This window comes from Eleutherodactylus coqui, chromosome 6, assembly GCF_035609145.1.
Source record: "Eleutherodactylus coqui strain aEleCoq1 chromosome 6, aEleCoq1.hap1, whole genome shotgun sequence".
In the NCBI taxonomy this organism is placed as follows: Eukaryota; Metazoa; Chordata; class Amphibia; order Anura; family Eleutherodactylidae; genus Eleutherodactylus; species Eleutherodactylus coqui.
The window spans coordinates 37,760,714-37,778,231 of NC_089842.1; the positions used below are offsets into that span (position 1 = coordinate 37,760,714).

The window sequence follows — 17,518 nt, forward strand, 5'->3', positions numbered from 1 at the left end:
ATGAATCTGTGTTCTGTTGCAGCTTGCTGTGTGATCTGTGTCTTGCTGGTTCATGTCTGTTTGTACGTTTATATTCTGTCATTTTTGTGTCAGCTTGCTGTGTGACCTGCTATCTGTGTCCTGTCCTGTTGCAGCGTTCTGTGTGAACTCTGTCCGGTTCTGCTGGACTCCTGGTTAATGTAGGGACTTGCAGTATAACCAGGAGCCGTGAAGTGGCCTGCTAGTTGACATTTTGTACAAAACGTGAAAGCTAATACCTGGCATTTATATTCAGCTTCCTATCTTTTACTAGTGGTTACATTGTGGCTGCTGTATGCTGTGTGTTCTGGCTCTGTGTGTCCTGTGGTTCAGTCCCTTTCATGTGGCATGTGAATGCATGCTGTTCTAGTGCGTGCCTCCTAGGATCAGCTAGGGCCCAGATCCGAAGACCGCTGAGCTGCCCTTATTGGGGCAATGTCCCCGCTTAGGTAGGGCCACGTCACCCTCCCGTGTAGAACAGGGTCAGTTTGCATTTGTTCACATTTCCGTATTTTTCGCATGCATTTCGGTTGAGCAAAAAAAAGCAGCATGTTCTTCTTTTCTGTGCATTTCTGCACCAAAGGTCCCCATAGAAGTCAATGGGGGTGGGGGGGTGGGGTGGCAATATGCAAGGAGACGCATGATACGCTGCGGAATTCCACTGGAAGAAGAACACATTCAGAACTAAGTAGCCATTTCAAGCATTATGTCTTATTTGCTGTGCGCAAAAAACATGCCCTGCGGGCCAAATAAGTGCGCCGATGCGCAAAAACATTTGTGAGTGCCCCAGCACTGGGTTTTTGGGGAACAAATATGCATCCGCACGTGTGAGCAAACCCTAAGTAGCACTTACATTCCCGCAGGGCAGACTTCACACTGACTTTGTCCAGTCTTATCCTGAAATTGGCCCATGGGACAAGCTCTCGGTTCGGAGCTTCCAGGAGGGCAATGATGGCCAACAGGACATAAAAGTTCTGAAAGACAGACACATATTAGGAAATAATGACAAAATATTTAGAAATGCAATTAAGCCCTTATTGATTGTCAATACACCTTTTTTACTGACCTCACTAATAAGCTTTAAACCTGCACATACATCTTTTTTAGGGCGAAGGCTTGGCTGACTACTGACAGCCAGGCTCCTGCTCTAACAGTGAGGAAAGCAGAAACTTCAGATCCTAGCAGTTTAACCCCTTACATACCACTATCAATAGCAACTGCAATGTGTAAGCAGATGACAGGGGAAGGGGGCTTCTCCTGTCACCCACAATGCGATCACCAGGTACCGACGCATTCCCATAGCAATTGGAAGCCTGACAAAGACCCCCTTGTCTGCCATGTAATTCGGCCTATGAGACCCTGCCGCCCGCAGAAAGCAATAGACTTATTTTGAGAGACTAAAAGAAAGTGTAAAAAAGGTCAAAGTTTAATAAAAAGAAAAAAAAACAATTAAAAATAAAATATGCACTTTTTCCTTCAAAACCCCATTTTAAAATGGATAAAATACCAGAATAGGTATTACTGCGGTTGTAATAGCCTGAATAATGTAAACATTTAGTAATTTATCGCACAGAGTGAACACCATAAAAGTAATTTTAAAAAGTACCGCTAGAATTGCTATTTTTTTTCTAGTTTGCCTCCCAAATAAAGAAATAAAAAGTAATGCAAAAATCATATGTACCTTAAACTGGTACCCATAGAACCTGCAATTCTTCTAGCCAGAAAACAAGCCCTCGTGCCGTAAAATAAGGGCGAAGTCAGACAAGTGTTTCTCATGCGCGGCTATGTGCGCAAAAAAAGCCCATCTGATAAAACCATTGGTTCCCTATGATGTGTTCACATGTCCATCTTTTACAGGCGCAAAATACTCGCACCTGCAGAAGATAGGACATCCGTGCGCCGGGAAGGTCCGTGCTGCGCATAAAGATTCCCCACGAGGAGTCCCCTCACCACTGAATACTGTGACAGCACTGTCACAACGTTCATTGATGATGGGACTCCCTGTAGGGACGAAAGAATCCCCTGCCCCAGCTGTCACAGAGGATCGCTGCCTGTGATTGGCTGAGCGCTCAGCCAATCAGATCCAACTCCTTCAGGAGGTCGGGATTTTTAAATCCCCAGCAGGAGAAAGAGCTTCAGAACAGTGCTGGGAAAGCCAGCGAGAAGACACACGCCGGAGCTGCACAGCAGCGGAGAGGTGATGTATATATGTTTTTTAAATTTTTTACAGCAGCTAGGGATGATTTTCAGCAAAGGGCTTATATTTCAAGCCCTTCCTGAAAAATCACTGTGCCAGCCCCATTGAAAGCAATGGGCACAGAGCTTCGGTCACGGGCATTTTTAACATGCGTGAAGCGCATTTGTTTTGCGCACATGGGTGCCCAAAAAAGAAAAAACGCTCATCTGACTGAGCCCTAAATATGCTATGGGTTTTAGAATGAATGAATGATGTTTCTTTAAAAACGTGTTTTTATTAAGAAAAAGTTGTAAAAAAATCTTTATAATCTTTGTATCTCAGTAATCATGCTGATCCAGATAAGAAAATAGTCATCTTATTTCTACTGTATGGGGAATGCCGTGAAAACAAACCCCCCCAAAAATACAGTATAGATACCCCAGAGTGGTGCCATTAAAAACACAACTTGTCCCACAAAAAATACAAGCCCTTCTATGGCTATGACAACAAGTTGTGACTAAGGGGTTAAAATATTTACAACACAATTTTCAAGTATCAAGAGAAAGAGAATAACTCAGGGTCTACAATCACAAAAATGCACGATCGGATTCAGATCTGTCCAAGTCAACATTTGGAACTTTTGTGGCCGGGGGCATAATCCTGCTGAAAGAGGGCATTGCAATTCGGGACCATCGCTGCCATGAAGGGGGGACTTGGCCTGAAGCAATGAGAAGGTAGGTAGTTTGTGTCATAGTAAAAAACACATGAATGCCCGGAGCCAAGTTTTCCCAGCAGAACATTACTCAAAATAAGGGCTTGTCTTGTTCCCATAGTGCATCCTAATGCCGGCCGTCCACATTCATCACACCAGGCACCTTCTTCCATGGTCCAGTTCCGATGCTCATGTGTTCATTGTAGACACTTTCGGCCATGGACAGGGATGGATGCCTTCATTCCCTATGCACATCAATGAACCTCAGATGCCCATGACCCAGTCATTGGTTATCTTTTCCTGAACCACTTTTGGTAGGCACTAGCTTGCTAAGAACACCCCACAAGACTTGCCATTTTGGAGATACTCTGACCCAGCCACCTACACATCACAATTCAGCCCCAAAGTAGCTCAGCTCCTTACACTTGCCCATCTTCCAACACATCAGCTTCAAAAACGGACTGTTCACCTGCTGCCTAATATATTCCAGACCTTGCAGATGTCATTGTAATGAGATGTGATTCACGTCATGTGTCAGTGGTTTTAATCGTATGGTAGATTGGGGCAGTGTGTGCCATCAGTAGTAAGCAAGAATCAGTATATGCGGATTTTTACTAGGAATCAATTGTGTATCTGCAGCTGATTTAAGCCGCTACAGCGCTCCTCCTCACCACACGATATATTGTGCCCCGTCACCCGCCAGCCTCTAGTTAGCGCCAAGCTGCTGGTCAGGTAATGTGGATGTTGACTTTTTTACGCGGAAATGCTGTGGAATTTGCTTCTATGGAAATTCCACAGCATATCCGCTAGGAGTGAATAAACCCTTAAAACAGTATTTGTGAGGAGGTTACGTAGATGGCTCAGTGGAGAAGGACGGAAACTGAACTAGATTTTGGTGTCATCTTAGCAGCGCAGTGTGGCACTAGCTGTTCAAGTGAGCAGACGTATGCAGGGTACTCCTGGTCCTGGGTAAAAGCAGGCAACTCTGCCTAGCGGGCTACCACACCGGGTTGCAGTATATCCTGGGGAGCACAATACAGCGGCAGGGCTTTGTCCAGGTCAGAATTATGGAACTCGTTTCTAAGCCACCTGCCACCTCTATAGCACCGAAGGAAACTGTATTGGTGCACTTTTTTCGAATAACCCAAATCAAGGTAACCGCATGGAGCGGCTCTGTCTGCTTCAATCAGGCGCACCTAGTCTGTGGATGGGCACAATTGCAGGTAGGCGCGCTGGAGGTGAAGGTCTCATCACCAGCAAAGAGAGCTCCAGCATCAATACCATGCCCAGACAAGCCCAAGATGGGATGGCGTTAACATCAGTGTAGGGGTAGGCCGTTATGGATCTGCCCATGCATCCAGCACAGACGCCTGTTAGTCTATGCCTAGTCAAGATGCGGGTCCTGCCGACCCTGGACCTGTAAAAGGGACACAGTTGACTCCTATTCTCATAACCAGTAGTTGGTGGTCCCAGCAGTTGGACCGTCAGCAATTACAAGCTACAAGCTCATGATCATTGTACATTTTATGGTCTCATGTATTTAAACCCTTTTTATATGTACAGCACCCTGGAATTAATGACACTTCAAAATGTATAATATCAATAATATATTACCTGGACTCTGTGGATATATTGTCCCTGGAGGACAGAACCAACCGTCAATGCATTTAGCATCAGGGACATCACTACCCCAGCGAGAGCAGAAGAACCCAGCTGTGCACGGCAAGCAGTCCTCAGGTGACTGAGCACCGGAATCAGACAGAAAGGTACCTGTGTAGGTAATATCAGGATTATCACCAAGACCAACACTCACACGGCAAATGTACAATAACGCACTTAGGGAGAAGAAATCCTTGGAATGAGAATTGTATTGGCTGTTATGTGTTATCCAGGATGGCCTCAAAATGAGTCCACGTTGCGGTCAGGCAGCAAAGAGAGCAAGTAGGATGCTCGGCTGCACAGATGGAGGTATAGCCAGTAGAAAGAGGGAGATTGTGATCCCACTGGTGAGACCACATCTGGAATACTAGGGTGAGCTCTGAAGAACTCACTTACAGAAACACATTGATAAAATGGTACAAGCCCAAAGACGGGCTACAAAAATGGCGGAAGGTCTCAAAAACTAAACTTATCAGGAAATACTTGGAAACAGTGATAAGCCAAGTCCAAATACTTTAGAGGGAATCATATAGATTTTAAAAGAAGCAGCCTGGAAAGAAGAAGGGAAAGAGCGAACATGATGGGAACCATTATATATGTTACAGGTATAAATAAGGTTCAGTAGGGAAGTGTTTTTATTAGGACGCTGTGAAAGTATTGAATTATATTTTAAGCAATAGTGTTGTGTGCATAATATTTGTGGCATGCGTATAGCAAGAGGTAGTAGGTATGCAAAAGACAGGCATTGTAGTGAAATTTTACTAACAGGTTCTCATAACAGCTTTGTCATAATTAACCTTTGCAATGTTTTACTAAGAGAGAGGTATCACACGTGCTGTAGACTTTGAATGGTTGGCTTTGTGGGGGAAACCACACAATATAACCTCTTACATTGGAACAATATAACAGAAGAGCTTGGAAATATCACTTGAGTGATAGGCTATCAACTAAATTAAGTGATTAATAAAGCTAAACACTAGAACACTACAACAACTAAGATTAGTTGGGGGGTAAAATCAGAAACAACATCAGAAAATATTATTTTACTGAAGCAGACGGAGTTGGAAAATCAACAATGAATGAATTAAAGCAGCCTGCGATAAGTATAGATCTATCCTAAGAGAGAACTAATATAAAGGCGGACTAGATGGACCATGTGGTCTTTTTCTGCCATCAGTGAGAGAATGTCATCATAATAGAGAAGAAACAACTGTACCAATAAGATACCTACTTATTACAATAGGTTCGTTCCTACAATGTACTATTGTTTTATATGTCCCTCTAGCAGCATTTCCTGTTACTGTATATTGATACAATCTACATAGAAAGTTGTGTAATCTTATAAATACATGGCAGTTGTTAATCTTGTATTAGTCCTGGATGAAGAGGTGTGACTGACTTGTTGGCAAACAAGGAAGATGGAAAAATAGCTCTGCAGCGCCACCTATTGGATGGCAGTATTCCTTACAAATCAACGTGACTTTCTCAGAGAACCATGCACAGACTGCTGTTTTGCGGTTATGTGCATGGTTCTCTGGCTTGGTTTCCTATTCCCAATCATTGTTAAGATTTGTGAGAAAGTCACACTGATTTGTAAGGAATGCTGCCACCCAGTAGGTGGCGCTGCAGAGGTATTTTTCAATCTTCCTTGTTTGCATAAATTACCCAGAGGAGCTTGCATGGCCTCATAAGTCTCCTAACTTACCTTCTAGGTGTTACCACACCCCTTTTGGGTGCTCTCCTTGGGGAGAGACTATACCATCCCCCGACCCACTCACCCCCTATGTGTCTCCACACACTTTTTGGGTGCTCTCCTTAAGGAGACACGACAGCCTTGACTTGTTGGCAGACACACCGATAACAGCTGAGGTTCTGCATTGCAGAGGGAGGGTCATCATGTAGGGTTCCTCACCTGGTGGACACGGAGAAGGTGATGAACTACCTTCAATGCAGAAGTGTCCAGGTGGGCAGATGTCACCCATTTCGCCATCTCTGGGGTTTGGTAGGGAGGAACCCGCTGAACAATAAAAGCCAGGGTCACAGAAACCAGACTCGGAGTCTAGCTCAGGAGTTGCACAGTATTTCCCTGTTAAGAAATTAAAAAGTATCATCTAGACCCAAAATCTTTAATGTTTATTATTAACGGTGTGCTGTGACTATTCAGAATAAGTGTAGCAATCAAAAGTGAACACCACTTTACAGAGGCCCCCCCCCCCCAAACAAAAAAGAAAAAAGTGCAGCCCTACTTATCCACAAAACAGATAAATGTAGGACCTCAGGGAACAGAGGCCCTGGGTCCCCATTCCTCCTCACTGTACAACTGCGGTTCCTGGTGGTCCCATGGACTTTTCAATGGGACTGCCGGAGATAGCTGAACGCTTGTACTTGGCTATTTCCTTCAGCCCCGTTGAATTAAATAGAGCAATGGAGAACACAGGACCCCTGTTCTTGGGATCTGTGCAGGTCTCAGCAGTGAGACCCCACTGATCAGACTTCTATCACCTATCCTATGGATAGGTGATAAGTCCATTTTGGGAATAACCTATTAAAAGCACCCTAAATTCTTTAAGTATATTAAAAAAAAATCTTAACATCGCTCTTTACATTATTGTAGCTTTACAATAGCATATATGAAAACTAGTGATGAGCGAGCATACTCGCTAAGGGCAATTGCTCGAGCGAGCATTGCCCTTAGCGAGTACCTGCCCGCTCGAGAGAAAAGGTTCGGCTGCCGGCGGCTGGCAGGGAGCTACGGGGGAGAACAGGGAGGAACGGAGAGCTCTCTCCCCCCCCCCCCCCGCTCTCCTTCCTACCCCCTCCCATGGTAGTTATGGCCTTGGTGCCCAACTGTTCATACCCGATGTGTTATACTTTATGTGGTAATAACTCTGGAATGCTATTACTGATTCAAGTGATTCTGAGATTGCTCTTTTGTGACACATTTTATTGTACATCCATGATAAATTTTGGTTGGCATGTTTTGCGTTCATTATGAAAAAACATCTAAAATTTTGTGAAAATTTTGAAAAATTAGCATTTTTCAAAATTTGACCATTTCTACTTGTAATACAGATAATCATACCACACAAAATAGTTGATACATAAAAAACTTATTTTATGTCCTCATTATGTGAGCATCGATTTTTAACTTTATTTCCGCATGTTATATATATCAGCTATTTTTCAAAATTTGAAAGAATATTCCTAAACTCAATTTTTTTCACAGCCATCACATGCCTGGAGGCCATGCTGATTGTTCTCCAAGCTGAGAGCCCATTTACATGGGACAATTTGTTGAGCGTAGATACCGACCAGTCATCCCTGTGATCATTGTTGCTGTGTTTTTAAAGGGCCTTGCAGTGATAGATCAGGGCTATCTATATAGTCTATAGGCGGTTTTGAAGTAGTTAACAAAGAATGGACAGAAACAGACAAAAATACCTGGAGTGCAAGGAATGGGGTAAAATGAACCTTGGGGGCAAAATGTTCCTGGTGGACACATCCGATTATATCTAGAAAGGTTAGATGATATTGTAGGTCCTAGTAGAAACAGATAAAATAATTAATTTCATATATACATTTTATTTACTTTTTTTGAGCTTTATCTGCTTGTTTCTTGCCTCGATGAAAACACAGTAACCCATAATCTACTCCTTAACCCTTTCCAATCCACTGTCTGACATCTGAAGACTTTCTGATTGAAGGCTGTACAGCTCTGATGTCGGAAGATGTCCGGCAGGGTATCCCTACTGTATATTACTGGCTGCTCTGTTGTCGGGTGCCTCTCCAGCATGTCCCATACCGCAGTATGGGCTCTATCCAGCAGATGGCACCATTATATAATGGCAGGAAGCGAAAGCCCCCTTGGAAACCCTGAATCCAAAATTGGATTGCAAAGGGTTAAAATCTCCCCCAGCAAGCGGCCTATGAAGGTGTCAATCTGACACCAAACACGTTGCCCCAATAATACTTATACCTCCATCCAGAGGCGTAACTTGAAGCTCCTGGGCCCCAATGCAAAACCTGTAACAGGGCCCCCAACTATAATGCTTTATTCATAGTACTGGGCTCTCTCTATGGAGAAGAGAGGCCTTATGGGCCCCCTAAGGCTCCTGGGCCCGGGTGCAACCGCATCCACAGCATCCCCTATAGTTACGCCAGTGCCTCTACTTTTCTTAAAGCATTGCGGAGATCCCTCTGTTATATTCCTTCCTTCATCTTCAATTATAGAGGTTTGTCCAGGTAAGACTGCCGCTATAATGGACTCTTGACTGAGTTGTACTGTCAGCAAAACTGGCTCAGGTATTAATACTCTAACTACATTTGTCTCTCCTGTCGATGGCAGATGCCCTTCTGCACTCTGGAGCACTTTCTTTTGCTTTAATTGATATGATGGACACAGACATTCTCTTCTCAGACAGAGCTCTGATAACGGTACTACAACACTCCATGCAAAGATATGTCCATCACATCACTAGGACAGGTTTGTATCCTCCGGAAGTTAACCATGAAGGTCCCCATTGAATAAAAGCAAGCGGACATCTTGAAACTCATGAGGAATCAATACAGAAAGTGTATTCGGACATAAAGAATATAACCTATGTCACATAAGACTTACTATGGAAGCGAACCCAGGAGGAGACTTTCTGGCAACTTCCAGACACTGGCGTAATTTTTCAAAAGTCTTCAAAAATTGTATTTTATTATTAGAACATCTAATTAAAATATTTCCTGATAAGCAACATTGGTTGTACAAGGTGGGCCACACAAAATTAGTCCATGTAGCACTGGCCTACTTTTCCCTGGTCCACCCTGTAGACGCTATGGTGATGATGAGTGAGGCATAGAATGGAGTTACATAATGTATACATAAGAGCAGAGTTTTAATAACACATTGCACAACATCAGGCTAAGATGTGTATATGTATGTATCTGAGTGTCTATTAGATCACCTGGAATCTCTAGGAAGTCGACGGGTTTATCAGATATTGATCCTGCTGGGCAAAACCAGCCTAATGCACAAAATCCTTCTGGTCTTCCCAATCCAAGTCTTGAACAGAACATCCCTGGTGGGCAGGGCAAGCACGTGCCAATGTCAGTGGCTCCTAGACTCCCGCTGAATGTACCCTGTGGGCAGGAGTACTGTTTGGCAAATTCTGTTCTCCTTGGACAATAATACCCTAGTAGTAATTTCACATAGAGCAGTTATCAGATATAAAACAATACTCACAGCAGACGACATCATGTAGTAAATAACATGGAAGGATAATGGTTTTTTACCCCTAAGGACAAGGCATATTTTGGCCAAAAGGACGCAATGATTTTTTGGGGATTTTCATTTCCACTTTTCAAAAATCATAACTTTTTTACTTTTCCATCGACATGGCCGTGTAAGGGCTTGTTCTTTGCGTGGCGAACGGTAGTTTTTATTGGTATTATTTTGGGGTATTGTGAGACAGTGACTGACAAAGTGCTGGAGGGTGGATACGTGCCACCGAGCGGCCTGGGCTCGGTGGAGGAAGCCAGCATTTCTGTGTCAGTAACGCTATGTTACTGACACGTTGTAGTTTTGTAAGTGGCTCCAAGCCGCATAGTCCGGGCCGGCTTTTCCTGGAGTGGTCGAAGCGAAGGGTGGGATGGCCACTCCCACGTACCAGGTGAGGCTGGTACCAGGCCTTATAAAGCCTGGGCCTGCAGGTCAAAGAGAGAGAGAGCACGTCTGGCTGAGAGCCAGAGAGAGGGCTCTGTGGAGCAAAGAGCCCAGCTAGCCCAGCGTGTGGGCTGAGAGAGCCAAAAGGCGAGGTTGACAGGGTGACGCCCCTAACCTCAACACCCAGGAGGGTGTGGTGAGACCTCCACAGGTCTGAGGACTGGACTGGCTGTGTACAGCAAGCAAGAAGTATTCTGACGTTCTGAAGTGAGTAGTCAGGAACAAGCTTATGTATAGTGAGTAGAGATGAGCGAACGTACTCGGATAAGCACTACTCGTCTGAGTAATGTGCTTTATCCGAGTAGCGCTGTACTCGTCCTGAAAGATTCGGGACGCGCTGCGGAGCGGGGAGCTGCAGGGGAGAGCCGGGAGGAACGGAGGGGAGATCTTTCTCTCCTTCTCTCCCGCCCGCTCTGCCCCGCTCCCCGCTGCGACTCACCTGTCAGCAGCGGAGCGCCCCGAATCTTTCAGGACGAGCACAGCGGTACTCGGATAAGGCACATTACTCGGACGAGTAGTGCTTATCCGAGTACGTTCGCTCATCTCTAATAGTGAGAGCTCAGACGAGCAGGTGTTTATTTATGTTTTTATTTGTGTTTCTGCTGCAATAAACCCAGGCAAAGCCTGGACTAAAGAACGTTGTTGCCCAGTGTCACTGTCTCTGGCCGCGTATGCCCACGCTGCTACTGCCCCTAAACGCTAATCCCTCACAGTATATATAATGTATTATATAACTTTTATTGATTTATTTTTTAGGGTGGGGGCAAATACATTCCCTCCCCATTGTATTATTTTTAACAGCGTTCATCATGCACTATAAATTACATGATAACTTTTTTCTGTGGTCTGGTATTGACTGAATGGATACTAAAATTATATATATACTAGCTGATATAACCGGCTTCGCCCGAGTTAATTTGGTACTGGTGTTTATCTGGTGTTCACATGGAAAATCTTATGAAGTCGTGGTTACTTTAGAGATACTGGAAAAACATATGTTCACCATTTTGCATTGTTCTTTGCGTTACCCAGAAAACACCACATAGAGGCAACCATGCGACGTTTCCTTTATATAAAATGACATCAGGAAGTGAGAGAATTAGATTACGTACATAAAATTTGGACGCTAATTCTTTTGCGCTTAGAATTGAATAATCGAGTTGGGACCCATTAACTTTTCCTATTTATAACATAATCAATGCTTGTGCCAAACTTCAAGTTTCTACGACATCGGGAAGTTGGAGAATCAGTGGCGAGTGAGTGAGGGCTTTCGTGTGTGTGTATATATATATATATATATATATATATATATATATATATATATATATATATATATATATATATATATATCTATATATATATAAAATTGAATGTATGTCTATATATATAAAATTGAATGTATGTCTGTCTGCGTGCGTGCGTGTTTGTCCTTTATGCGCTACTACACCATTCATCCGATCGCCATGAAACTTTGGGAAGTTGTTGAGTACACTCCTGGGAAGATTATAGGCATAGTACAAATATCCTACGATAAATGGCGCGCGAGCGTCGTCGAAAGTTACGCCCCCCCACCACGTAGATCGAATAAGTAAGCCACCTGCTATTGTGATGTCATCACTGATGTCATCAACATCGGACGCCCTTGAACATGCCCCAACATGTTCTATAAAGCTGCATTGTGAGACCTCCTGCTCATATACTAATATATTAAACAGACGACCTCCTCCTCATATACTAATATATTACACAAGACGACCTCCTCCTCATATACTAATTCTATGCGCAAAAGAATTAGCGTCCAAATTTTACGTACGGAATCTAATTCTCTCGCTTCGCGATGTAATAGAAACTTGAAATTTGGCACGAGCATTGAATATGTCATAAATAGGAAAAGCTAATCGGTCCCAACTCGATTATTCAATTCTAGGCGCAAAAGAATTGGCGTCCAAATTTTACGTACGGAATGTAATTTTCTCACATAGAAACTTGAAATTTGGCACGAGCATTGAATATGTCATAAATAGGAAACGCTAATGGGTCCCAACTCGATTATTCGAGATTCTATGCGCAAAAGAATTAGCCTCCAAATTTTACATACGGAATGTAATTTTCTCACATAGAAACTTGAAATTTGGCACGGGCATTGAATATGTCATAAATAGGAAACGCTAATGGGTCCCAACTAGAGATGAGCGAACACGTTCGGCTCCGCCCCTTTTTCGCCCGAACACCGAACTTTGCGAACACTTCAGTGTTCGGGCGAAAAAGTTCGGGGGCCGCCGTGGCAGCGCGGGGGGGTGCGGCGGGGAGTGGGGGGGAGAGGGAGAGAGAGAGGGCTCCCCCCTGTTCCCCGCTACTGCCGCCCGCGCCGCCGCGCATCTCCCCGCCCCCCGGCGGCACCCGGACACTTACGCGCGAACACTGCAGTGTTCGGCAAAGCCGGTGTCCGGGTGCGGATGTGTCCGTAACGGACACGTTCGCTCATCCCTAGTCCCAACTCCATTATTCAATTCTATGCGCAAAAGAATTAGCGTCCAACATGTTCTATAAAGCTGCATTGTGATGTCATTAAGGCTCTATTATGACACGTACAGCTTGGAACCACTAGAGCACGCCAGCCAATTACCATTGGAGTTGGAAGTGGGTAAACAAGTACTAGGATATCTTCCTAAGAAGCCACAGCAGCCGGATAAATTGTATGTTCCACCCAACGGCTATTTTATTCAGCCCGCAAGGGGGAAGCAGCGGCCTACAAAATCTAATTCTCTCATTTCCTGATGAGATAGATAGATAGATAGATAGATAGATAGATAGATAGATAGATAGATAGATAGATAGATAGATAGATAGACTGTATGCAATAACCCTGATAGATAGATAGATAGATAGACTGTATGCAATGACACGTACAGCTTGAAACCATAAATACTAGAGCACGCCACCATGCCCCCCTCCCCCCAACGATTCTCCCAGCAGTCATGCCTCCGCTCCCCCGCCAGCGATTCTCCCAGCAGTCAGAATGTCTCCCATCCCCCCCCCCCAGCGATTCTCCCAGTCAGAATGTCTCCGATCCCCCCCCCCAGCGATTCTCCCAGCAGTCAGAATGTCTCCCATCCCCCCCCCAGCGATTCTCCCAGCAGTCAGAATGTCTCCCATCCCCCCCCCAGCGATTATCCCAGCAGTCAGAATGTCTCCCATCCCCCCCCCAGCAATTCTCCCAGCAGTAAGAATGTCTCCCCCTCCCCCCCCCCCAGCAATTCTCCCAGCAGTAAGAATGTCTCCCCCCCCAGCAATTCTCACACAACGGCTATTTTATTCAGCCTGGAAGGGGGAAGCAGCGGCCTACAAAACCTCAGTGGTCGCTGCTGCCGTCATCTAGATATATAAAAACGAAGTATGTATGTATGTCTGTCTTCGCAGCAACGCGCGACGGGTACGCTAGTATATATATATATAATATATATACACACACACACACACACACACATATATTAGATTTTCACTCTTTGAACAATAAAAACCTTTTTTGAAAGTTTTTTTGTTGGTTTTTTTTTGCATTTCTGCATACAAAGACCCATAACTTTTTAATTTTGTCATGGACAGAGCTCTGTGAGGGCTTCTTTTTTGTGCGATGAGTTGGAGTTTTTATTGGTACTATTTTTTGGGGTACATATTCATGATCATTTTAGAGCATTTTTGGAGGGGAATGAACAAAAAAAAAAAAACATTTGGGTTCCGCTTTTTTTTATAGCGCTTCCCATGTGTTGCTTTTTTTTTACATTTCACATGTGGGATAGAAAGTGTGTTCAATTTTTTTCAAGGGTTGTTACAGATGCAGCAATACCAAATATATAGTTTTTTTTAAATTTTAGATGTATTTTTTTACAAAAAAAAGGTCAAAATATGCAAAAAAGTGTTTTTCAACCATTTTCCTTACTTCTTTTGCAATTTTAATTTTTTTCTTCTTTTACATTTTGTATGCCCCTGCAGTGGACTTGAACCTGCAATGTCATGATTGCTCAAATATTACATTACAGTACTTCTGTACTGCAGTGCATTATCACTATAAGGGCTCCTGCACACTTGCATTTTTCAGGTGCCCTTTTTTCACACGATTGTCATTGGGGCTTTCTAATGTTAAAAACGCATCGCAAGTTGGGGCTTTGCAATTTTTGTGCTATGCGTTTTTAACATTAGAAAGTCCCATTGACAATCATGTGAAAAAAAGCGCAAGAAAAACACAAGTGTGCCGGAGCCCTTACAGACTAGCAGAAGTCTTACCAAACCCAAACGCTATTGACTGCCGTCTGGTAGCTATGGCATCCCATTAGCCCTACACAATTTCATAATAGAGGGCTGATGATATCACAGAAGGTGTTCTCTACTCTACTCTACCTCTTTCATCCTCCTACTTGCCACTACCCGCATTAATCACATGTTAGTGGTTAACAGCGGGGTTCGGTGTTCTCACCCCGCTGTTGCAGTAGAATCATGTCTGTCTGTCACAGCCGACTCCTGGCGCAGATGGATTGCGCGGGCTCAGCTTCTTAGCTTGTGCCATCCATATGCAGTAAATATACAGCATTTTGCCTTAACAACCCCCTTCTCATGATCTACATATACGTAGTGGGATGTCAAGGGGTTATAATCCTCTTCTGTATGATGTTGGGTTAGTGCAGTGTTCCCCAACTCCAGTCCTCAGGGACCACCAACAGGTCAGGTCTTCAGGATTTCCTCAGTGTTGCACAGGTGATGTAATTATTGTCGGTGCCTCAGACATTGCAACAGGTGTTCTTAGTATAGGATATTCTGAAAACATGACCTGTTGGTGGTCTCTGAGGACTGGAGTTGGGGACCCCTGGGTTAGTGTATGCACATTGGCGAGAAGTGAAATCACATTCATCAAGGGGTTCGAGAAGAAAACAAATCTCTCTACCTTCAGGGCAAATGGTTGCGTTGGAAGATTGCACTGGACAATAGAAACCTTCCGGACACTCAGAACAGCTGGCCTGTCCCAAGTATCGTGTGAAGGTCCCTGCAGGACACGCTTGAGGAATATGGCTCCCCTGTGGACAGAAGTGACCAACAGGGCATGGGCCACCACCGCTGGTCATCTAATGGAAGAAAAGCATTAGAAATCTCATAGTAATACCATATTAGAGAATAAATGTGCTTAGAAGAAAGAGAAGAGCAATCTCCTGCAGATTACCCCAGAAGGATGAGGAGATGCAGACGCTCCAGCGCAGTAGAAGCCTTCTTCGCAGGGGCCATTTGGAGATGCCAGTCCACGTCTATCACAGAAATACCCTAAAGCCACATGAATACGATAAGACCAGTTAGACATTCTTATAGTTACAGTAGTTCAGAACCGCCCATTTTACTTCACCTGATTCGCAGGGCACACAGGTTTCAGGTCCAACATTTCCTGAGGTGTTACTGTATGAACCAGCAGGGCAAGGATGGGGAATGGCAGAGCCAGCCGGGCAATAATGGCCAGAAGGACACACATCTCCCAGATTTCCATCATTTGGAGTTGATGTTTTGGCAGACTGTGTACAGAAGTATCCTTCAGAACAGAGTCCTGATACCTGTGTCTGCCCAGGAGTGTCACAGTAATGGCCTTCAAGAGAAAAAAAAAATCGGGAATAATTGAGAAGTTTACATAACTTTTCAGATAGAATGCCATAAAGCAATAGTGATAACATTTAAATGGGCATATACCCAAAAGTAAGACCTACCCCAAAAATATGTCCTAGCCTACTTTTCGTGGAGGCTTGAAATATAAGCCCTAGTTACTCTACATTAAAAAAATAGAACACATTACCTAGCAGGCTCGGTCCAGGTCCTTCTCACTGCTCTCTAGAGGTTCACCGTGGTTCCCGCAGTCCTCAGCCGCTCATACAACATCACTTCCTGATTACAGGATTTATAAATTCCACCTACATGAAACAATGGCTGTGATTGGCTCTTCAACCGTTGCTTAGCCAATCAATGCGGCACTGGATGAATCAATGTCATAGCTGTGATTGGCCGCGGATAAGCCAATTCATAAATCCCGCCTCTACAACACGATGACTGTTGATTGGTTCTTCCCCCACTGCTCAGCCAATCAATGCAGCGCTGGATAAACAAATCACAACCATTGTATTGGTTCATCCAGCGCTGCATTGATTGGCTAAGCAACGGTCAAAGAGCCAATCACAGCCATCTTTTCCTGGAGGCAGGATTTATGAATCCCGTAACCAGGAAGTGATAATGTATGAACGGCCGAGGACTGCTGGAAGCACATCAGAGCTGTGGAGAGTAGTGGGAGGGACCTGGGCCTCATGTCCACGGGGAAAATCATGCCCGCCATGGATTTCTGCTGCGGATGCGCTGTAATTGTCTTTTATTTTTCATGCGGGAGATCAATTGAGATATGTGCTCTTTCAATTCCCGCACGTGTGATCCGCACTAAAATAGAGCATGTCGTGTTTTTTTTCATGCACATAAAATTTTTAAAATCACTTTAACATACCCTCCGCAGCTATTTATATAACCGCGGGTGGTCAATGCATTCCTATGGGAAATTTTTCATGCGGATCAAGGGGGCGGGTGATCCGCTGCGGATTTTAAAATATATTTTCCCTGTGGACATGAGGCCTTGGAGTGAGTCTGCAAAGTACGCATATAATAAGACCTTCCCTGAAAATAAGACCTAGTGCTTCTTTTGGGCCAAAAATTAATATAAGACAGGATCTTATTTTCGGGGAAACACGGTAGCTATAATTGGGAAAATAACCATCCTTAAAGAGAATTTGTCACCTACTTTTAGCTCTGCAATCTTATGGACTGAAAGCAGGTGACCTAAGCAGTGTTATACTTACCTCTTCCGTCGTTCCCCAGCTGTGAGCACTGAATATCACTGCTGAATGCATTGAGCATTGTGCTAAGTAGTCCGCCTGCTTTAATCTTAGAATGGGCAGACTACTTAGCAGTGCATCTTAACCCTTTGCAATCCAATTTTTGGTTCAGGGTTTCCCAGGTGGCTTTGTCTTTCTGCCATTATACAATGGCACCATCTGCTGGCTAGAGTCAGTACTGCGGTATGTGACATGTTCGAGAGGCCCCTGACAACAGAGCAGCCAGTAATATACAGTACGAATACCCTGCCGGACGTCTTCCGACATCGGAGCTGTACAGCCTTCAATCAGATTGTCTTCAGACGTCAGACAGTGGATTGGAAGGGGTTAATGCATGAGAG

General features: G+C 44.2%; 1 protein-coding gene across 1 annotated transcript; it reads right to left on the minus strand.

The window, feature by feature from the left end:
* Window positions 1-5,101: 5,101 nt before the first annotated feature.
* LOC136633523 (spore coat protein SP87-like) lies at window positions 5,102-17,199 on the minus strand. The gene is made up of 8 exons (XM_066609284.1): window positions 17,142-17,199; window positions 15,662-15,895; window positions 15,485-15,582; window positions 15,212-15,389; window positions 9,518-9,745; window positions 8,007-8,105; window positions 6,478-6,651; window positions 5,102-5,115 (listed from the first exon to the last, which is right to left on the minus strand). Exons 1-8 carry the CDS (start codon window positions 17,197-17,199, stop codon window positions 5,102-5,104), a joined length of 1,083 nt encoding a protein of 360 aa, XP_066465381.1.
* Window positions 17,200-17,518: the final 319 nt, after the last annotated feature.

Excerpts from the sequence above, each read along its gene's own strand:
- LOC136633523 (XM_066609284.1), bottom strand. The coding sequence starts at position 17,199 with ATGCTCAATGCATTCAGCAGTGATATTCAGTGCTCACAGCTGGGGAAC. Across the intron at positions 15,583-15,661 it reads CTGTGTGCCCTGCGAATCAG|GGTATTTCTGTGATAGACGT; the intron begins GTGAAGTAAAAT and ends ATGTGGCTTTAG. Across the intron at positions 9,746-15,211 it reads CGCAACCATTTGCCCTGAAG|GGTATTATTGTCCAAGGAGA; the intron begins GTAGAGAGATTT and ends AATTACTACTAG.